The 23,519-nt window shown below is 45.8% G+C and overlaps 1 protein-coding gene across 2 annotated transcripts in view; it reads left to right on the top strand.

Moving 5' to 3' along the window:
• RASSF8 (Ras association domain family member 8) overlaps positions 1-23,519 on the top strand; it is a 114,155-nt gene that overhangs the window by 78,040 nt on the left and 12,596 nt on the right. The window contains exons 1-3 of one of the 2 annotated variants that reach the window (XM_029058743.2): positions 2,872-2,903; positions 4,928-5,004; positions 11,087-11,279. In XM_029058743.2, coding sequence (XP_028914576.1) covers positions 11,159-11,279 — 121 coding nt within the window. In that variant the 5' untranslated portion in view covers positions 2,872-2,903; positions 4,928-5,004; positions 11,087-11,158. Of the gene's footprint in view, positions 1-2,871; positions 2,904-4,927; positions 5,005-11,086; positions 11,280-23,519 lie in introns of those variants that run through there. The other variant, XM_029058742.1, reaches the window with a different exon arrangement.

The following is a 23,519-nucleotide window of genomic DNA, read 5'->3' as shown; positions in this document are numbered from 1 at the left end:
GTGAGATAAGGTATGGAGGAGGAGGGGATGGTCGACAGTGTCAAAGGCAGCAGAGAGGTCAAGGAGGATCAGAATGGAGTAGGAGCCATTGGATTTGGCAAGAAGGAGGTCATGGGTGACCTTAGAGAGAGCAGTCTCGGTAGAGTGGAGGGGACGGAAGCCAGATTGGAGGGGGTCTAGGAGAGAATGGGAGTTAAGGAATTCTAGGCATCGATTGTAGACGACTCGTTCTAAGATTTTGGAAAGGAAGGGTAGTAGGGAGATAGGACGATAACTGGAGGGGGAAGTGGGGTCAAGAGTGGGTTTTTTTAGGATGGGGGAGACGTGGGCATGTTTGAAGGCAGAGGGGAAGGAGCCCTTGGAGATTGAGTGGTTAAAAATAGAAGTTAAGGAAGGGAGGAGGGCAGGGGCGATGGTTTTAAGAAGGTGAGAGGGAATGGGGTCCGAGGCGCAGGTGGAGGGGGTGGCACTTGCGAGGAGGGAGGAGATCTCCTCTGAGGATACTGCAGGGAAGGATGGGAAAGTAGGGGAGGGGGTTGTTGGGGGGGAGGGGAGAGGCGGAGGGGTGACTTTGGGTAGCTCAGACCTGATCGTGTTGATTTTCGTGAGGAAATAGGTGGCCAGATCATTAGGGGTGAGAGACGGGGGAGGGGGAGGAACAGGGGGCCTAAGGAGAGAGTTAAAGGTCCGGAACAATCGGCGGGGGTGACGGGCATGGGTGTCGATGAGGGAGGAGAAGAAGCTTTGCCTGGCGGAGGAGAGGGCAGAGTTAAGGCAGGAAAGGATAAATTTGAAGTGGAGGTGGAGGTGTTTAAGAAGGGGAGTGACAGGCCCAGATCGTTTCTGCAGGAAGATGAGCCGGGCAGCGGAGTGAAGGATAGACTGGAGCGGGGCAAGAGAGGAGGAAGGGAGATCAGAGAGAAGGCTGACACAGTAGTCTAGCCGGGATATAACGAGAGCCCGTAGCGGTAAGGTAGCTGTTTGGGTGGAGAGGAAAGGGTGGATCTTGGCGATATTGTAAAGGTGAAACCGGCAGGTCTCGGTAACGGATAGGATGTGTGGGGTGAACGAGAGAGACGAGTCAAGGGTGACACAAAGTCCCTGTCCCACGTGCGGCTCACGCTCTTAATTCCCTATTTTACAGATGAGGTAACTGAGGCACAGAACAGTGACTTGTCCAAGTCCACACAGCAGACAACTGGCAGAGCTGGGATTAGAACCCATGACCATCCGACTCCTAGGCCCATGCTCTAGCCATAATGCCGTGCTGCTTCCCCCCTCCATCAGTTAATCAATGTCATATTTTTTGAATGCTTACTGTGTGCATAGCACTGTACTAAACGCTTGGGAGAGGAAAACACCATAATATAACAGACACATTACCAGCCCATGGAGAGTTTACAGTCTAAAAGGGGAGAGATTAACATTAAAGTGAACACTCAAGTATTTTGACAAGCAAATCACCCATCACCCTAGCTTCAGAATAGACTCTTTTCATGTTTCCACAGGAAATTCTCCCTATTTTAGCTGCAGAGGCATTTGAGTTGTTACAGGTGCTTAGAGACCTGAGTGATTGTTATCTTAATGATCGCTTAGAAAAGAAAAATCTGGAATTAGAGCTCCAAAAGAGAACCTGATGGATTTCTAATTTTCCTTTACATTGTTCATGAAGTTATCACATTTCTTAAATGTCCTTTTTACAGTCTTCATGAGGCTTCTGTCACCTAGCTTTTGGGAAAACCATTGGCTCAGATGAATTTACAGTTTAAATTCACCAAACACACCTTCCATTTTGCCTTAAGAAGCAATGTGACTTAGTGGCAAGAGCATGGGCTTGGGAGTCAGAGGACATGGGTTCTGCCATTATTAAATTAATTTAAAATATATAATTGAAAGATCTTTAGTGCTGTGGGAATTGATTCCTTCGCAAAAGGTCTTGGTCCTGAAGGATCTTAGCACTGAGCTCATGGTGGACAGGAACATATCGGTTTTTTGTACACTTTACTCTCCCAAGCGCTTAGTACAGTGCTTTGCACACAGTAAGTGCTCAATACATACAATTAAATGGATGTTCTCCCCATCTTCAAGGTCCTTCTGAAATCACATCTCCTCCAGGAGGGCTTCCCTGATAAACTCTTCTTCTGCTGACCTTATATTCCCCTCATCACTGCCACTTCACCACTTCTGCATAATAATAATTACGGTATTTCTTAAGCACTTACTCGGTGCCAGGCACAGTACGTCGCACATAGTAAGCGCTTAACAAATACCATCATGATTATTACTAAGCGCTGGGTGGATACAAGCAAATCACATTGGACACAGTCCGTGTCCCATGTGGGGCTCACAGTCTCAATCCCCATTTTAGAGATGAGGGAACTGAGGCCCAGAGAATAGTAATGATGGCATTTGGTAAGCACTTACTATGTATCAAGCACTGTAGTAAGCACTGGGGTAGTTATAAGGTGATCAGGTTGTCCCACATGGGGCTCACAGTCTTAATCCCCATTTTACAGATGAGGAAACTGAGGCCCAGGGAAGTGAAGTGACATGCCCAAGGTGTCACAGCAAACAGGTGGCAAAGCCAGAATTAGAATCCATGACGTTCTGACTCCCGGGCCTGTGCTCAATCCACTACTCCACCCTGCCCCTTCCCTTAGATACCTATCTTTATATATTATTATCTTTAAAGATTGCATTTGTTAAGTGCTTACTATATGTCAAAGACTGTTCTAAACGCTGGGGTAGATACAAGCTAATCAGGTTGGACAAAGTCCAAGAACTACCTGGGGTTCACGGTCTTAATCCCCATTTTACAGGTGAGGGGACTGAGACCCAAAGAAATGAAATGACTTGCCCAGAGTCATGCAGCAGACAGCGCTGGAACCAGGATCGGAACCCAGGTCTTTCTGACTCCCAAGCCTGTGCTGTATCCAATAGACCATGTTGTGTTTTCCAGGTTCCTGTAATTTCTTTTAGTATCAGTCCCCTGCTAGGCCTAGGATCCTTGGGGGCCAATAATCACTCCCATTTCCCAAGTGGGACAGGGACCATTCATTAGAGAAGCAACATGGCTCAGTGGAAAGAGCATGGGCTTGGGAATCAGAGGTCATGAGTTCGAATTCCGGCTCTGCCACTTGTCAGCTGTGTGACTGTGGACAAGTCAGTTAACCTCTCTGTGCCTCATTTACCTCATCTGTAAAATGGGGATTAACTGTGAGCCTCATGTGGGACAACCTGATTACCCTGTATCTACCCCAGCGCTTAGAACAGTGTTCTGCACATAGTAAGTGCTTAACAAATACCAACATTATTATTATTATTACCCCAGGGCTTAGAGCAGTGCTTGGCACATAGAAAGCACTTAAATTAATATTATTATTATTAGTGCTTAGAGCACAGGGCTGGGAGTCAGAGGACTTGGGTTCTAATCCCGGCTCCACCCCTTGTCTGCTGTGTAACTTTGGGCAAGACACTCCACATCTCTGGGCTTCAATTACTTCATCTTTAAAATAGGGATTAAGACTGTGAGCCCCAGATGGGACTTGGACTTTGTCCAACCTGATTATTTTGTATCTACCCCAGTGCTTTTTACAGTGCTTGGCATATAGTCAGCACTAATAAATACCGCAGCGTGAGAAGCAGCCTGGCATAGTGGATAGAGCACGGGAGTCAGAAGGTCATGGGTTAATAATAATAATAATGTTGGTATTTGTTAAGCGCTTACTATGTGCAGAGCACTGTTCTAAGCGCTGGGGTAGACACAGGGGAATCAGGTTGTCCCACATGGGGCTCACAGTCTTAGTCCCCATTTTACAGATGAGGTAACTGAGGCCCAGAGAAGTTAAGTGACTTGCCCACAGTCACACAGCCGACAAGTGGCAGAGCTGGGATTCGAACTCATGACCTCTGACTCCAAAGCCCATGCTCTTTCCACTGCGCCACGCAGCTTCCCCAAGCTGGTTCTAATCCCAGCTCCTCCACATGTCTGCTGTGTGACTTCGGACCAGTCACTTGTCTTCTTTGGGTTTTAGTTCCCTCATCTGTACAAGGGGGATTAGGACTGTGAGCCCCATGTGGGACAGGAACTATGTCCAACGTGATTTACTCATATAATAACAATAATAATAATAATAATTGTGGTGTTTGTTAAGTGCCAAGCACTTTTCTAAGCACTGATTTAGATACAAGCTAATCAGGTTGAACACCATCCCTTTCCCACATGGGGCTCCCAGTCTTAAATCCCCTTGTACAGATGAAGTCACTGAGGCCCAGAGAAGTGAAATGACTTGCCCAGGGCCACCAGCAGGCATGTAACAGAGCCGGGATTAGAAGCCATGTCCTATGGCTCCCAGGCCCATGCTGTTTCCACTAGGCCATGCAGCTCCTCCTATCTACCCCAGCCCGTAGACCCCTTTAAAGCCTTGTTGAAGGCCCATCTCCTCCAAGAGGCCTTCCCAGACTAAGCCCCACTTTTCCTCATCTCCCACTCCCTTCCCCATCACCCTGACTTGCTCCATTTGCTCTTCCCCCTACCTGATCCCCACACCACTTATCCCTATCTGTCATTTTATTTATTTGTATTAAGGTCTGCCTCCCCGGCTCTAGATTGTGAGCTCATTGTGGGCAGGGAATGTCACTGTTTATTGTTGTCTTGTACTTTCCCAAGCACTTAATACAATGTTCTGCAGTGAGCGCTTAATAAAAACAATTGAATGAATGAGTGAAAGCTTGGCACATAGTAAGCACTTAAGAAATACCAAAACAATAATAATAATAATTACTATTGTCTCCTGACTGTACCATTAAGTACTCTTCCAAGATCAGTGCGCACCTAATAAATGCTCAGTAAATAGCACAGATGGATTGACTATCAGAGTCGACTGTGTTCCCTCCCCAGCACACTAATGTCATCTCTTGTCTGCAGTGATCGAGCCCATCAAGTTGTCCTAACCCCTATGGAGTTCTGCTTCAACCTCATCGCCTCAGGAACCAGAAGGCAAGGTAGGCCTTTGACACCCTGTGATTCCATGGCGGTCTCGGGAATAATAATAATAATAATAATGATATTTGTTAAGTGCTTACTATGTGCCAAGCACTGGAGTAGATACAAGGTAACCAGGTTGTCCCACATAGGGCTCACAGTCTTCAACCCCATTTTACAGATGAGGTAACTGAGGCACGGAGAAGTTAAGTGACCTGCCCAAAGTCACACAGCTGATAAGTGGCAGAGCCAGAATTAGAACCCACAACCTCTGACTCCCAAGTTCGTTCTCTTTCCACTAAACCATGCTGCTTCTGTGATAATAATAATGCGTATTATGTGCCAAGCACTGTTCTTAGCACTGGGATAGATACAAGTCAGTCAGTTTGGACAGTCCCTGTCCCACATGGGGCTCACAGTCTTAATCCCCATTTTACAGATGAGGAAACTGAGGCCCAGAGGAGTGAAGTGACTCACCCAGAGACACACAGCAGACATGGGCAGAGCCGGGATTAGAACCCACTCCCAGGCCCGGGCTCTTGCCATTAAGCCATACTGCTTCCCTAGTGAGCTGGATGTGGCCACCTATGTTCCCTGGACTGGCCACTTATTTTAGTCACTCAATCGTATTTATTGAGCACTTACTGTGTGCAGAGAGTGTATTAAGCACTTAGGTGAGTACAATACAACAATTTAACAGATAGATTCCCTCCCCACAATAAATTTATAGTTTAGAGGGAGAGACAGACATTAATAGAAATAAATAAAATGACAAATATGGACATAAGTGGTGTGGGGATGGAACGTGGGGATGAATAAAAGAAGCAAGTCAGGGTGACAGAAGGGAGAAGGAGAAGAAGAAACATGATTTTAAGGTTTCTTTGCTTTTGTGGGGGGTGGGGGGAATTCACCTGCAAGGACTTCACCTCAAGTTCCATGCGGCGCTGGGCCTGTAGGTTTAGGGTCCAATTTTTAAAAATGAATATCCCCCTTGGATATTACCATTTCCATCCAGATTATCCCAGCGCAAGTCTCGTGTGAGCCCACGTTTTCTCTTCCCCCACTCCCTTCTTCATCACCCTTAGCAGCGTGGCTTAGTGGAAAGAGCCCGGGCTTGGGAGTCAGAGGTCGTGGGTTCTAATCCCGCTCCGCCGCTTACCAGCTGTGTGACTTTGGGCAAGTCACTTAACTTCTCTGTGTCTCAGTTACTTTGTCTGTAAAATGGGGATTAAAACGGTGAGCCCTACATGGGACAACCTGATCACGTTGTATCTCCCAGCACTTAGAACTGTGCTTTGCATATAGTAAGCACTTAACAAATACCACCATTTGCTCCCTTTATTCCCCCCTCCCTCATCCCCACAACAATTATGCCCATCTCTGTCATTTACGTATTTCTTTTAATGTCTGTCTCTCCTTCTTGATCGTGCTCCTCGAGGGCAGGGAATATGTCTAACTAATCTGTTATATCATACTCTCCCGAGTGCTCAGTGCCCTGTTAGTGCTCAATAAGTGCAGTTGTTTAATCATTTGACTGATGTTAACAGAAATTGCACCATGTAGCCAAAGCTGCCCTTTCCCCATTCCAGGCCTTAGTCCATCCCAGGAACAGTTATAATAATAATGATTATTGTATGTGGCAAGCACTGTACTAAGCATTGGGGTAGCTACAGGAGATTCAGGGTGGACACAGTCCCTGTCCCAAATGGGGCTCACAGCTCCCCCCATTGTCAACTGTTCTCCCCACTTCTAGACTGTAAACCCATTGTGGGCAGTGATTGTCTCTATTTGTTGCTGAATTGTACTTTCCAAGCACTTAGTCCAGTGCTCTGCACACAGTAAGCACTCAATAAATACAATTGAATGAATGAATGACCTTGGGCAAGTCATTTTACTTCTCTGTACCTCAGCTACCTCATATATAAAATGGGGATTAAGATTGTGAGCCCCATAAGGGACACAGACTGTGTCCAACATGATTATCTATCTCAGTGCTTAGTTCAGTGCCTGGCACATGTTCAACACTTAACAAATACCAAAAATTAAATTAGTGAAATTAATTCCTTAAACTGTGAGCTGCATGTTGGACATGATCTGTATCCAATTTGTTTAACTTATATCTACTTCAGTGCTTAGTAACAGGACAATTACCATTTAAAAAAAAATCAAGGATGACCAGTCTTTAGAAGCAGGGAGGCCTGGTGGGTAGAGCACGGGCCTGGGAGTCAGAAGGACCTGAGTTCTAATACTGACTCTGCCACTTGTCTGCTCTATGACTTTGGGCAAGTCAACTCCTCTGGGCCTTAGTTATTTAATCTGTAAAATGGGAATTAAAACCATGAGCCCCACTTGGGACAACCTGGATTACCTTTTATCTACCCAGCCCTTAGAACAATGCGTGGCACATAGTAAGCACTTAACAAATGCCATTACTGCCATTATTAGTATTATTATTATGTGGGCCAGGGACTCTGTCCAACCTGATTTCCTTGTATCCATCCTGGCGTTTAGTGTCTGGCACATAGTAAGTGTTTAACAAGTACCACAATTATTATTAGTACTGCTCATCTCTCCTTCTCCTTCCACATCCTCCAGCTTCAGTCTGGTCACAAAGGTCAGCTGCTTCACCTTCCCTGTGGTAAGGGAATGTATCTCCTTACTCTGGTGTAGTGTTCTCTCACAAGCGCTTAGTACAGAGCTGCTCGGGTGAGAGGTGGGGGTTGCGGTGAGGTGAGGCGAGGCAGCCCTGAAGGGACGGAAGTAATTTCCTGTGGTAACGAATTCCATATTCTTTCCTCCTGCCGTGTGAAGGAATCTGTTCCCCTTTGTTTGTCTTGAGCCTAATCCAGACACACCCTGGCTCATTCTTAAAGTAGGCGGAATTGAAATTTGGGCCGAAGGAACAAAAATGCCTTGGGAGACGTAAAAACTCTTCACGGACTCGGCGGGGTCTTAGGAGTCGGGAGTTCCAAGCTTTCCAGCCTGCAGAAGATTTCCTCTCCGTCCTACAAAGACTCATTTGGTTTTCATTAAATCAATCCATAGGTTTCACCCGGGCCTGGTCGTGGTGAGCGGAGTTGTGGAGAGTCGATCGGATTTAGAATGTATCACCTTATGGCATCTCGGTTGTTTGTCCAAGCAAAGGACCGTACGCATGTCCATTCATTCAGGGGTATTTATTGAGCACTTACCATGTGCAAAGCACTGCCCCTTGTCAGCTGTGTGACTATGGGCAAGTCACTTCACTTCTCTGTGCCTCAGTTCCCTCATCTGTAAAATGGGGATTGACTGTGAGCCTCACATGGGACAACCTGATGACCCTGTGTCTACCCCAGCGCTTAGAACAGTGCCCTGCACATAGTAAGCACTCAACAAATACCAACATTATTTTTACTAAGCTCTTGGGAGAGTACGACATGACAACATTCATTCATTCATTCAATAGTATTTACTGAGCGCTTACTATGTGCAGAGCACACAAGCACTTGGAATGTACAATTCGGCAACAGATAGAGACAATGACTGCCCATTGACGGGCTCACAGTCTAATCCGGGGAGACAGATGGACAAAAACAAGACAATTTAATCAAGATAGACAACAGACACATTCCTGCCCACAACGAGCTCAAAGTCTAGAGGGGGTGTCTGTGAATGAAGTCTCTCCCTTCGTCGTTCGAAATTCCTGGCGGATTTGACTTGCTTTATTCCCAATCAAATAATCATTAGTATTTATTGAGAGCTTAGTGTGTTTGAGCACTATACTCGGCTCTTGGGAGAGTGCAGTGCAACAGAATTAGCAGATGCTTCCTACCCTTAACGGACCTTATGGTCCGCTCACATGCAGATAGCTCATTTTTACTTTTTAGAATAGAGAAACATTGTGGCCTAGGGGAAAGAGCTAAGCCTGGGAGTTAGAGGACATGGGTTCTAATTCTGGCTCCAGCACATACCTGCTGTGGGCCCTTGGATGAGTCATTTAACTTTTCTGCACCTCAGTTCCCTAGTCTGTAAAATGGGGATTTACCACTGATCCATCACGTAGAAGCAGCATGGCTCAGTGGAAAGAGCACGGGCTTGGGAGTCAGAGGTCATGAGTTCAAATCCCAGCTCTGCCACTTGTCAGCTGGGTGACTGTGGGCAAGTCACTTCACTTCTCTGTGCCTCCGTTACCTCATCTGTAAAATGGGGATTAACTGTGAGCCTCACGTGGGACAACCTGATTACCCTGTATCCACCCCAACGCTTAGAACAGTGCTCGGCACATAGTAAGTGCTTAACAAATACCAACATTATTATTATTATTAGATCGATCACAGCCAGATGAGAGTATGTCTTCATCCCTCTTGCCATTATTGAGACCGCTGAACGGAGAAAGGGGAGTAGTAATAGGAGTAATCAAATCAGTCAATCAGCCAATCAATAATATATATTGAGCGCTTGCAGAAATACCTCCGGAGACCTGGGTTCTAATCCCCACTCTGTCATTTGTGGATAGTGGATAGTGGGTAGAACCTGGGCCTGGGAGTTAGAAGGATCTGGCTCCACCACTTGTGTCCTGTGTGTGATCTTTTATAAATCACGAAGTTCTCTGTGCCTCAGTTCCGTCATCTGTAAAATGGAGCTTGAGACTGTGAGCCCTATGTGGGACAGGGATTGTGTCCAACCTGATGTTTGTATCTGTCCCAGGTCTTAGTACAGTGCCCGGCACATAGTAATCGCTTAACAAATACCATTATTATTATTATGATTATGATGTTGGGTAAGTCACTTCACTCCTCTGGGCCTCAGTTTCCTCATCTGTAAAATGGGGATTAAATACCTGTTCTCCCTCCTACCTAGACTGGTGCCCCCTGTGGGACAGGGATTGTCTGATTTAATTGTATCGGAGTAACCCCAGCGCTTCGCATACAGTGAGTACTTAAATCTCACAATTCCACAAATGCCCTGGGTTTGAATCCTGATTCCACCACTTGTCTGCTGGGTAACCTTGGGCAAGTCACATATAGTAAGCACTTAACAAATACCATAATAAAAACTCACTTCACTTCTCTGTGCCTCACCTCATCTGTAAACTGGGGTAAGACTGTGAGCCCCATGGGGGACACGGACTGTGTCCAACTTTATTAGATTGTAACTACCCCAGCATTTAATACAGTGCCTGGCACATAGTAAGCACTTAACAGATCCCGTTATCATCATTACTAAATCCCATTAAAAAAAAAAATAGGACAGTCAGACAGCATCCTGAGACCAGAGAGGACAGTTGGGGAGAATGGGAGACAGTAGTTGAGATGGCAAATGCTAATAGTAAAAATTGTGGTGTAAGAATAATAATAATAATGTTGGTATTTGTTAAGTGCTTACTATGTGCAGAGCACTGTTCTAAGCGCTGGGGTAGACACAGGGGAATTAGGTTGTCCCACGTGAGGCTCACAGTCTTAATCCCCATTTTACAGATGAGGTAACTGAGGCCCAGAGAAGTTAAGTGACTTGCCCACAGTCACACAGCTGATATGAGTAGCAGCATGGCCTACTGTGGAAAGAGCCTGGGTCTGTGAGCCAGAGGACCTGGGTTCTAATCCTAGCTCCACCACGTTTCTGCTGTCTGCCTCTGGGCAGATCACAGCAGCATGCTGTAATGGCTAGTCAAAAGGTCATGGGTTCTAATGCCGGCTCCGCCACCAGTCTGCTGTGTGACCTTGGACAAGTCACTTCCCTTCTCTGGGCCTCAGTTTACTCATCTGTCAAATGGGGATTGAGACTGTGAGCCCCCCATGGGACAGGGACAGCATAACAGAGTTGGCCGACACATTCCCTGCTTAAAGTCTAGAGGGAGGGACAGACATTAATGTAAATTTTAAAAAATTGGATAGGGACGTAATTAATCTATGGTATTGAGTGCTTACTGTGTGCGGAACTTGAGTCCTTGAGAGAGTACAATAGAACAGTATAACAGATCCATTCCCTGCCCACAGCGAGCTTACAGTCTAGAGGGGGAGACCGACATCGATAGTAATGATAATAATATTAACAATTAATAGCCACTATCCACTAAGCTAACGGGGCTTCTCCTGGCCACGCTGCTTGTGTTTCCCTTTGCAGCTGAAGGCAGAGAATCCGGGGTCCAGCGGTGGCATGAGCTGACCCCCTGATGACCAGCTCGCTGCCTCTCGGATGGTCCGCCCGGCCACCATGGAGCTCAAAGTCTGGGTCGACGGCATCCAGCGAATCGTCTGTGGGGTCACCGAGGTCACCACCTGCCAGGAGGTGGTCATAGCCTTGGCACAGGCCATAGGTGAGTCATTGAGGGCCCAGGGACCCGGGGCGGGAGAGGGGAGGAAGAAACACACAGATGCCAGAACAACCACCGGTAGGAGTAGCAGAAACTGTCAGAGCCATAGCGGGAGCGCCACTAGTGGAAACGGTAACAGTACTAGTAATAAGAGTAGTGACAGTACTAACTACTAGCAGAAAAAGTAACTACTAGTAGAGACATTATTAACTTCTAGCAGAAATGGTAATAGTATTAATAATGTTGGTATTTGTTAAGCGGTTACTATGTGCAGAGCACTGTTCTAAGCGCTGGGGTAGAAACAGGGTAATCAGCTTGTCCCACATGAGGCTCACAGTCTTAATCCCCATTTTACAGATGAGGGAACTGAGGCACAGAGAAGTTAAGTGACTTGCCCAAAGTCACAGAGCTGAGAAGTGGCAGAGCTGGGATTCAATTCCATGACCTCTGACTCCCCAGCCCATGCTCTTTCCACTGAGCCATGCTGCTTCTGACTACTAATATGATTATTATTAGTATTAATAGTAGTATTAGTAGTATTAGTAATAGTAGTAGTATTACTACTAGTATTAGTAGTAATAGTAATAATGGTAGTGACTACTAGCAGAAGCGGTAACAGTACTAGTAGTGACAGTCGGAACTACTAACAGAAATGATAATAGTACTAGTAGTGACAGTCGTAAGTAGTAGCAGAAATGGTAACAGTGCTAGGAGTGACAGTAGTAGCCGGCAGAAATGGTAACAGTAGTAGTAATAGTAACTACTTGCAAAAATGGTAACAGTGCCAGTGACAGGAGTAACTACTAGCAGAAACGGTAACAGTACTAGTAGTGACAGTCGGATCTACTAGCAGAAATGATAACAGTACTAGTAGTGACAGTCGTAAGTAGTAGCAGAAATGGTAACAGTGCTAGGAGTGACAGTAGTAGCCGGCAGAAATGGTAACAGTAGTAGTAATAGTAACTACTTGCAAAAATGGTAACAGTGCCAGTGATAGGAGTAACTACTAGCAGAAATGGTAACAGTACTAGTGCCAGTCGGAACTACTAGCAGAAATGATAATAGTACTAGTAGTGACAGTCGTAAGTAGTAGGAGAAATGGCAACAGTGCTAGGAGTGACACTAGTAACCGGCAGAAACGGTAACAGTAGTAGTAATAGTAACTACTTGCAAAAATGGTAACAGTGCCAGTGACAGGAGTAACTACTAGAAGAAACAGTAACAGTACTAGTAGTGACAGTCAGAACTACTAGCAGAAATGATAATAGTACTAGTAGTGACACTCGTAAGTAATAGGAGAAATGGTAACAGTGCTAGGAGTGACAGTAGTAACCGGCAGAAACGGTAACAGTAGTAGTAATAGTAACTACTTGCAAAAATGGTAACAGTGCCAGTGACAGGAGTAACTAACATTCAGTAGTATTTATTGAGCGCTTACTATGTGCAGAGCACTGTACAAAGCGCTTGGAATGAACAAGTCGGCAACAGATAGAGACGGTCCCTGCCGTTTGACGGGCTTACGGTCTAATCGGGGGAGACGGACAGACGAGAACAATGGCAATAAATAGAGTCAGGGGGAAGAACATCTCGTAAAAACAATGGCAACTAAATAGAATCGAGGCGATGTACAATTCATTAACAAAATAAATAGGGTAATGGAAATATATACAGTTGAGCGGACGAGTACGGTGCTGTGGGGATGGGAAGGGAGAGGTGGAGGAGCAGAGGGAAAAGGGGAAAAAGAGGGTTTAGCTGCGGAGAGGTAAAACGGGGGGTGGCAGAGGGAGTAGAGGGAGAAGAGGAGCTCAGTCTGGGAACGCCTCTTGGAGGAGGTGAGTTTTAAGTAAGGTTTTGAAGAGGGGAAGAGAATCAGAGAATCAGAACTACTAGAAGAAACAGTAACAGTACTAGTAGTGACAGTCAGAACTACTAGCAGAAATGATAATAGTACTAGTAGTGACAGTCGTAAGTAGTAGGAGAAATGGTAACAGTGCTAGGAGTGACAGTAGTAACCGGCAGAAACGGTAACAGTAGTAGTAATAGTAACTACTTGCAAAAATGGTAACAGTGCCAGTGACAGGAGTAACTACTAGAAGAAACAGTAACAGTACTAGTAGTGACAGTCAGAACTACTAGCAGAAATGATAATAGTACTAGTAGTGACAGTCGTAAGTAGTAGGAGAAATGGTAACAGTGCTAGGAGTGACAGTAGTAACCGGCAGAAACGGTAACAGTAATAGTAACTACTTGCAAAAATGGTAACAGTGCCAGTGACAGGAGTAACTACTAGCAGAAACAGTAACAGTACTAGTAGTGACAGTCAGTACTACTAGCAGAAATGATAATAGTACTAGTCCTGACTAGTAGCAGAAATGGTAGCATTACTAGGAGTAATAGTAACTACTTGCAAAAATGGTAACAGTACTAGTGATAGGAGTAACCACTAGCAGAAACGGTAACAGTATTAGGAGTGACAGTCGTAACTACTAGCGGAAATGATAACAGCACTAGTAGTCATAGTAACTATTAGCAGAAACTATAATAGTACTAGTAGTAGTAGTATGAGCAGTAACAGTACTAGAAGTGACAATAGTAACAAGCAGAAACAGTAACAGTACTAGTAATAGTAATTACTTGCAAAAATGGTAACAGTACTAGTGACGGGAGTAACTACTAGCAGGAATGGTAACAGTAGTAATAGTGACAGTCGTATCTACTAGCATAAATGACAACAGCATTAGTAGTAATAGTAACTACCAGCAGAAACTATAATAGTACTAGCAGCAGTACTAACTACTAGCAGAAAAGGTAACAGCACTAGAAGTGACAGTAATAACTACTAGCAGAAACGGTAACAGCACTAGTAGTAATAGTAGTAGCTACTAGCAGAAACTATAATAGCACTAGTAGCAATACTAACTATTAACAAAGATAGTAACAGTACTAATAGTGACAGTAGTAATCACTAGCAGAAGTGATCCTTTTGGAGTCCAGTCCAACAGAATTAGCAGATTTGTTTCCTGTCCATAACAAACTTACATTCTAGAGGGGGAGACAGACATTAATATGAATAAATAAGTCATTTATAATGTGTAATTTAAAGACACGTACCTAAGTGCTGTGGGGTTGGTGGTGGAGCAGATATCAAATGTCCACCGATTGAAGTGCATAGTTGACACCGAAAGCAAGAGCACTAAACTAAGCACTTGGGAGAGTACGATATAGCAGAGTTGGTAGACACGTTCCCCTCCCATGACGACCTTGCAGTCTGGAGGGCATAACAGTGACAATACTAGGAGAAGCAGCATGGCTTAGCGGAAAGAGCCTGGGTTCAGGAGTCAGAGGTCATGGGTTCAAATCCCGGCTCCGCTGCTTGCCAGCTGTGTGACTTTGGGCAAAGTCACTTAACTTCTCTGTGCCTCAGTTACCTCATCTGTTAAATGGGGATTAAAAACTGTGAGCCCCACGTGGGACAACCTGATCACCTTGTATCCCCCCAGTGCTTAAAACAGTGCTTGGCACATAGTAAGCACTTAACAAATACGACCATTATCACTATTAGTATTAATCCCGACTCTGCCACTTGTCAGCTGTGTGATTTTGGGCAAGTCACTTAATTTCTCTATGCCTTAGTTACCTCAGCTGTAAAAGGGGGATTAAGACTGTGAGCCTTACATGGGACAACCTGATCACCTTGTATCTACCCCAGCACTTAAAACAGTGCTTGGCACATAGTAAACACTTAACAAATAACATCATTATTATTAGTAGTAGTAAGAGCAGTGACAGTAGTAGTAATAACAGGATTAGTAATTGCAATAGTAGTAACAGTACTAACAAAAACAGTAAATTAGTAGAATATAATAATAATTATGGTATTTGTTAAATGCTTACTGTGTGCCAAGCAATGTTCTAAGAGTTGGGGTAGATATAGGATAATCAGTTGTCCCACGTGGGGCTCACACTTTTAATCTCCATTTTCCAGATGAGATAACGGAGGCCCAGGGAAGCTAAGTGACTTGCCCAAGGTCACACAGCAGACAAGTGGCAGAGCTGAGATTAGAACCCACGTCCTCTGACTCCTGAGCCCTTGCTCTTTCCACTAAGCCATGCTGCTTCTCTAATAGTAGTAGTAATAGTATAGTAATGGTATTATAATTATTGTATTTAATCGCTTCAAGCACTGTTCTAACTCTAGCATAGATACAAGTTAATCAGATTGCACACAGTCCCTGTCCCATGTGGGGCTCAAGGGAGGGAGAACAGGTGATAATAAAATTATAATAATAATAATAATACATTTATTGAGCACTTACTGTGTGCAGAGCACTGAACTAAGTGCTTGGAAAGTACAGTTCAGCAATAGAGACAATCCTATTTAATTCCCATTTTACTATTGCAGAAACTGAGACATAGAGAATTTGTCACTTACCCAAGGTCATGCAGCAGGCAAGCGGCGGAGTTGGGATTAGAACCCAGGCCCTCTGACACCCAGACCCAGGCTCTTTCCACTAAGCCACGTTGCTTCTTGGGAACAGTATTAATAGAAGCCACAATAATAGTCACAAGAACAGTAATTGGGAAACAGCATGGCCTAATGGATAGAACCCAGGCCTGGAAGTCAGAAGGATCTGGGTTCTAAGCTTGGCTCTGCCACTTGCCTGCTGTGTGAACTTGAGCAAGTCACTTCACTTCTGGGCCTCTGTTCCCTCATTTGTAAAATGGGAATTAAGACTGTGAGCCCCCTGTGGACAGGAACTACTGATCCAACCAGATTAGTTTGTATCTTCCTCCGCTGTTAGTACAGTGCCTGCCACATACTAAAGGCCTAACATTCAATCGTATTTATTGAGCATTTACTGTGTGCAGAGCACTAAATACCAATAAAAAAGACTAATATTGGTAGAAGTAATAGTAGTAATAGCATCTTAAGAGTCCAGCCAGTCAATGTTATTGATTGAGTGCTTTCTGTGTGCAGAACACTATGCTGAACACGTGGGAGAGTACAGTTCTGTTGTGGGCAGGGATTGTCTCTCTTTATTGCTGCATTGTTCATTCATTCATTCATTCAATAGTATTTATTGAGCGCTTACTATGTGCAGAGCACTGTACTAAGTGCTTGGAATGCACAAATCGGCAACAGATAGAGATAGTCCCTGCCGTTTGACGGGCTTACAGTCTAATCGGGGGAGACAGGCAGACGAGAACAATGGCAATTAATAGAGTCAAGGGGAAGAACATCTCATAAAAACAATGGCAAATAAATAGAATCAGGGTGATGTACATCTCATTAAACAAAATAAACAAAATAAATAGGGTGATGAAGATATATACAGTTGAGCGGATGAGTACAGTGCTGAGGGGGTGGGACAGGAGAGGGGGAGGAGGAGAGGGAAAGGGGGGAGAAGAGGGTTTAGCTGAGGAGAGGTGAAGGGGGAGGGTAGAGGAAGCAGAGGGAAAGAAAGGGGGGGGCTCAGTCTGGGAAGGCCTCTTGGAAGAGGTGAGCTTTAAGTAAGGATTTGAAGAGGGGAAGAGAATTAGATTGACGCAGGTGAGGAGGGAGGGCATTCCAGGACCGCGGGAGGACGTGGCCAAGGGGTCGACGGCGGGATAGGTGAGACCGAGGGACGGTGAGGAGGTGGGCGGCAGAGGAGCGGAGCGTGCAGGGTGGGCAGGAGAAAGAGAGAAGGGAGGAGTGGAGGAAGGTGATAGAGAGCCTTGAAGCCTAGAGTGAGGAGTTTTTGTTTTGAGCGGAGGTCGATAGGCAACCACTGGAGGTGTTTAAGAAGGGGAGTGACAGGCCCAGAGCGCTTCTGCAGGAAGATGAGCTGGGCAGCGGAGTGAAGAATAGACTGGAGCGGGGCGAGAGAGGAGGAAGGGAGATCAGAGAGAAGGCTGACACAGTAGTCTAGCCAGGATATAACGAGAGCCCGTAGCAGTAAGGTAGCCTTTTGGGTGGAGAGGAAAGGGTGGATCTTGGCGATATTGTAAAGGTGAGACCGGCAGGTCTTGGTAACGGATCGGATGTGTACTTTCCAAGCACTTAGTACAGTGCTCTGCACACAATAAGCGCTCAATAAATACGATTGAGAAGCAGCATGGGTTAGTGGCAAGAGCCCAGGCTTGGGAGTCAGAGGTCTTGGGTGCTAATCCCAACTCCGCCATTTGTCTGCTGTGTGACCTTAGCCAAGTCACTTACCTTCTCTGTGCCTCAGTTCCCTCATCCGTAAAATGGGGATTAAGACTGTGAACCCCACGTGGGACATTGTGATTATCTTGCATCTACTAAGTGCTGGCATTTAGAATAATAATGTTGGTATTTGTTAAGCACTTACTATGTGCAGAGCACTGTTCTAAGCGCTGGAGTAGATACAGGGTAATCAGGTTGTCCCATGTGAGGCTCACAGTTAATCCTCATTTTACAGATGAGGTCACTGAGGCACAGAGAAGTGAAGTGACTTGCCCACAGTCACACAGCTGACAAGTGGCAGAGCCGGGAGTCGAACCCATGACCTCTGACTCCGAAGCCCAGGCTCTTTCCACTGAGCCACGCTGCTTCCCCATAGAACTTAGAACAGTGCTTGGCACATAGTAAGTGCTTAACAAATACCATTATTGTTATTATTATTATTGTTAGAGTCGCGGTAGTAGAGAAATGGGCCGGGAAGGATTTGGGAATTGGAACTCTGTTTACTCACTCCAGGAGACCCTTCCTTTTGGTGTGTAACATCACCTTTCTGTTCCTTTCCCACGACTCCCAGAACTGAGTCTTGCAAGTGGAAATATGATTACCCTGTATCTCCCCCAGCGCTTAGAACAGTGCTCTGCACATAGTAAGCACTTAACAAATACCAACATTATTAAATATTACCAGAGAGGCTTCCTTATCTCTCTTGCTCTCACTCTCTCACTGTACGTCGATCTCATCTATCTCACCAGCGACCTCATTCATTCAATTGTTCAGTCATATTTATTGAGCGCTTACTGTACTAAGCACTTGGGAAGTACAATTCAGCAACAAAGAGAGATAATCCCTGCCTCCAATGGGCTCACAGTCTAGAAGAGGGGAGACAGACATCAAAACAAGTAAACATGCACCAATAGCATCATTATAAGTATATAGAATTATAGATATGTACACATCATTAATAAAAATGAATAGAATTATAATTATAAATATGTAAAAATGTACATCCTGCCCACCACTAGCTTACAGTCTAGAGGGGGAGATAGACACGAATAGAAATACGGGACAGATATGGACATAAGTGGTGTGGGGCTGGGATGGGAGATGAATAAAAGGAACGAGTCAGGGTGACGCAGAAGGAAGCAGGAGAAGAGGAAAGGGGAGCTTAGTCAAGGGAGGCCTTTTGGAGGAGATGGGCCTTCAGTAAAGTTTTGAAGCAGGGGGAGAGTTGGATATATGTTAGATACGAGGAGGGAGGGCGTGGGCGAGAGATCGGCAGTATGGTAGATGAGATGGAGGCCCAGTGAGAAGGTTAGCATCAGAAGAATGAAGTGTGCGGGCTGGGTTGGAATAGGAGAGTAGCAAGGTGAGGTAGGAGGGGGTAAGGGGATTGACTGTATTAAAGCCAATGGTGAGTTTTTATTTGATGTGGAGGGATGGGCAGGCACTGGAGGTTCTTCATTCAGTAGTTTTTATTGAGCGCTTACTATGTGCAGAACACTGTACACTAAGTGCCTGGAGTGTACAATTTGGCAACAGAGATAATCCCTGCCCAGTAACGGGCTTACAGTCTAAACAGGGGAGACAGACAGCAAAGCAAAACACAACAAAACAAGCGGTCTAGCGCAGACATCATCCAGATAAATAGAATCATAGAGATATACACATCATTAACAAAATAAATAGGGTAATATATACAAATATGCACAGTGCTAAGAAGAAGAAAAGAGGGTGAGCAGAGGGCAGGAGTTGGGGAAGGGGAGGGGAGGAGGAGCAGAGGGAAAGGGGGGCTCAGTGTGGGAAGGCCTCCTGGAGGAAGTGAGCTCTCAGTAGGGCTTTGAAGAGGGGAAGAGAGGTAGTTTGTCAGAGATGATGACGGAGGGCATTCCGGGACAGCGGGAGGACGTGGACCAGGGGTCGACGGTGGGACAGGCGGGAACGGGACGGTGAGGAGGTGAGCAGCAGAGGAGCGGAGCGTGCGGGGTGGGATGGAGAAAGAGAGAAGGGAGGTGACGTAGGAGGGGGCAAGGGGACGGAGAGCTTTGAAGCCAAGAGTGAGGAGTTTTTGTTTCGTGTGGAGGCTGATGAGCAACCACTGGAGGTTTTTGAGGAGGGGAGTGAGTTTCTGTAGGAAACACTCTGCCCTATGTCTTCTGTGTGACCCTGGGCAAGTCACTTTGCTTCTCCATGCCTTAGTTCCCTCATCTGTAAAATGGGGATGAGGATTGTGATCACCATGTGGAATAGGGACTTTGTCCAACCTGATTACTTTGTATATAGGTCAGCGCTTAGAACAGTGCTTGGCACATAGTAAGAGCTTACCAAACATCATCTTCATCCTCATTTTACAGATGAGGTAACTGAAGCACTGGGAAATGAAGTGACTTCCCCGAGCTCACACAGCAGACAAGTGGTGGAGCCAAGATTATTCATTCATTCAATAGTATTTATTGAGCGCTTACTATGTTCAGAGTACTGTACTAAGTGCTTGGAATGAACAAGTCGGCAACAGATAGAGACAGGCCCTGCCGTTTGACGGGTTTACGGTCTAATCTGGGGAGACGGGCAGACGAGAACAATGGCAATAAATAGAGTCGAGGGGAAGAACATCTCGTAAAAACAATGGCAACTAAATAGAATCAAGGCGATGTACATTTCATTAACAAAATACATAGGGTAATGAAAATATATACAATTGAGCGGACGAGTACAGTGCTGAGGGGATGGGAAGGGAGAGGGGGAGGAGCAGAGGGAAATAGGGGAAAAGAGGGTTTAGCTGCGGAGGGGTGAAGGGGGGGGCGGTAGAGGGAGTAGAGGGAGAAGGGGAGCTCAGTGTGGGAAGGCCTCTTGGAGGAGGTGAGTTTTAAGTAGGGTTTTGAAGAGGGGAAGAGAATGAGTTTGGCGGAGGTGAGGAGGGAGGGCGTTCCGGGACCGCGGGAGGACGTGACCCGGGGGTCGACGGCGGGATAGGCGAGACTGAGGGACGGTGAGGAGGTGGGCGGCGGAGGAGCGGAGCGTGCGGGGTGGGCGGTAGAAAGAGAGAAGGGAGGAGAGGGAGGAAGGGTGAAGGTGTTGGAGAGCCTCGAAGCCTAGAGTGAGGAGTTTTTGTTTGGAGCGGAGGTCGATAGGCAACCACTGGAGGTGTTTAAGAAGGGGAGTGACAGGCCCAGCTCGTTTCTGCAGGAAGATGAGCCAGGCAGCGGAGTGAAGAATAGACTGGAGTGGGGCGAGAGAGGAGGAAGGGAGATCAGAGATTAGAACGCAGGTCCTTCCTACTTGCAAGCGTAGGCTCCATCCACTAGGCCACACTGCTTCTCAACGCTGTTCTGAATGCTCTCTGCTCAGCCTTCACTACAGCGCCCGTATTTGCTCCCCAGAAACTGACTCTGGTTGGATTTCAGTAAGTCGCTCCAAGCCTTAACCAAAAGCCTTTTTACCTTCCATGCCATAACCACAATTTCCTCTGGGAAATAATTAAAATTAGAGAACTACGTTAGCATAGATGGGGGTTGGCTACGGGATCAGCAAAATCTGGGCTCTTGAGAAATCCCCCAGCTGCCTCTTAATGGAACAAAAAGAATGTCGACCCAAGCAATTTTAGCTTCCCAGAGCACTGTTTCTCAGAAGTGAAACTCCAGGGGTGTGTGGAGATGGCGAAGGGGCTTTTTCCAAGATGCGGGAGTTTTTAAGGTGAACTGAAATGGCGTTTTGAAAATGCGCTCCTCACGAGTGGGAAGAAGAATAATAATGATAATAGTAGTGTTTTTCGTTAAAGGCTTACTACATGCCAAGCACTGGACCTGGGTTTTAATCCCGGCTCTGCCACTCGTCTGCTGTATGGCCTTGGGCAAGTCACTGCACTTCTGTGGGCCTCAGTTACCTCATCTGTAAATTGGAGATTAAGACTGTGAGCCCCATGGGGGACAGGGACTGTGTCCAACCTGATTAACTTGTATCCACCCGGGCGCTTAGTACAGTGCCTGTCGCAGGGTAAGCCCTTTACAAATACCATTAAAAAAAGGCAAAAAAAAGCACTGGTCTAAGTGCTGGGGTAGATACAAGATAATCGGGTCTCATTTGGGGCTCACAGTTCAAGTAGGCACACAACAAATTTGTCCCTTTTTTTTTTGTTTAATGTTGGCAGCACCAGGCACTGATTTCTCATTCATTCATTCAATCATATTTATTGAGCGCTTCCTGTATGCAGAGCACTGTACGAAGCACTTGGAAAGTACAATTCGGCAACAGAGACAATCCCTACCCAAAAATGGGCTCCCAGTCCAGAAGGAGGGAGACAGACAATAAAACAAAGCAAGTAGACAGGCATCAGTAGAATCAAAATAAATGAATAGAATTATAGATATATACACATAATTAATAAAATGCATGGAATAATAAATATGTACATATCTACACAAGTGCTATGGGGCGTGGAGGGGGGTAGAGCGAAGGGAGGGAGTCGGGGTGATGGGGAGGGGTGGAGGAGAAGAGGAAAAGGGAGGCTCAGTCTGGGAAGGCTCCCTGGAGGAGGTGAGCTCTCCGTAGGGCTTTGAAGGGGGGAAGTGAGCTAGTTTGGCAGATGTGGGAAGGGAGGGCATTCCAGGCCAGAGGTAGGACTTGGGCCAAGGTTCAACAGCGGGACAGGCGGGAACGAGGCCCAGTGAGGAGGTTAGCAGCAGGATTGAGACTGTGAACCCCATGGGGGACAGGAACTGTGTCCAACTGGATTTGCTTGTATCCACACCAGCGCTTAGTACAATGCCTGGCAAATAGTAAGCGCTTCACAAATGTCATTTAAAAAAAAAATAAAACTCTGTTACACTGTACTTTCCGAGGTGCTTAGCCCAGTGTTCTGGGCACAGTAAATTCTCCATAAATACCTCTGTCTGATTGATTAATCGACTGATCTCTGGAGTTCACAGTGCTTTTTTTCATTGCTACTTTCCTCTGGATTTGGCACTTTAGAAAGGATCCGTCAGAGATCTCATAGCAGAGGTAGCATATCCTCAGAACTGGTTCCGTTCTGAAAGCTACATGTATCTGTCTCTGAGCCATTGCAATTTCCAATACCTGGATTCCGTGAATGTCCTTGGAAATCGACATTTAAGATATAATTCATGAACTGTGTGCAAGTTCAGAAGAGAACTAGGCTGACCTTATCAAATTTTGGAATTGGTTATGCGCTTGTCAGTAAGTCATGTTGAATACGCTTTATCTCTTAGTAGTCCATGTACTAGAATTGATTTAAGTGATTCTGTTTAAATAAACCAGGAGAGTATTATTTGCCGAAGACATTGTAGTGTCATTGGAGTCAGAATTGTCTGGTGTAACTTGATAATGATGGTATATTTTAAGGGCTTAGTATAATAATAATAATAATGATAATAATGGTATTTGTGCCAATCACTGTTCAAAGTGCTGTTCAGACTGTTTAAAATGAGAAGCAGCGTGGCCTAGTGGATCGAGCCCGGTCCTGGACGTCAGAGGACGTGGGTCCTAATCCCCCGATTAGACTGTCTCCCCCAATTTGACTGTAAGCCCGTCAAAGGTCAGGGACTGTCTCTATCTGCTACCGATTTGTACATTCCAAGCGCTTAGTACAGTGCTCTGCACATAGTAAGCGCTCAATAAATACTATTGAATGAATGAATAAATAATCCCAGTTCTGCCACATGACTGCTGTGTGACCTTGGTCAAGTCACTTCACTTCTCTGGGCCTCAGTTACCTCATCTGTAAATTGGGGATTAAGACCGTGAGATGAGGAAACTGAGGCAAAGAGAAATGAAGTGACTTGCCCAAAGTCACACAGCTGATAAGTGGTGGAGCTGGGAACCCATGACCTCTGACTCCCAAACCCCGGGCTCTTTCCACTATGCCACAAAGCTTCTCTTCTCAGACAGAGGAAACATTTTATAAAACAACGAACTGCAAGTGGGTTAGGAGAAGCCATGTGACCACATGGAAAGAGCCCAGGCTTGGGAGTCAGAGGAACTCGCTTCTAATCCTAGCTCCACCGCTTGTCTACTGTGTGACTTTGGGCAAGCCATTTTATTGC

The sequence above is a fragment of the Ornithorhynchus anatinus genome, chromosome 2 (assembly GCF_004115215.2).
Source record: "Ornithorhynchus anatinus isolate Pmale09 chromosome 2, mOrnAna1.pri.v4, whole genome shotgun sequence".
Classification (NCBI taxonomy): Eukaryota; Metazoa; Chordata; class Mammalia; order Monotremata; family Ornithorhynchidae; genus Ornithorhynchus; species Ornithorhynchus anatinus.
Note: the sequence above shows the minus strand (reverse complement) of the source record. Positions and strands in the feature narration are given on the sequence as shown.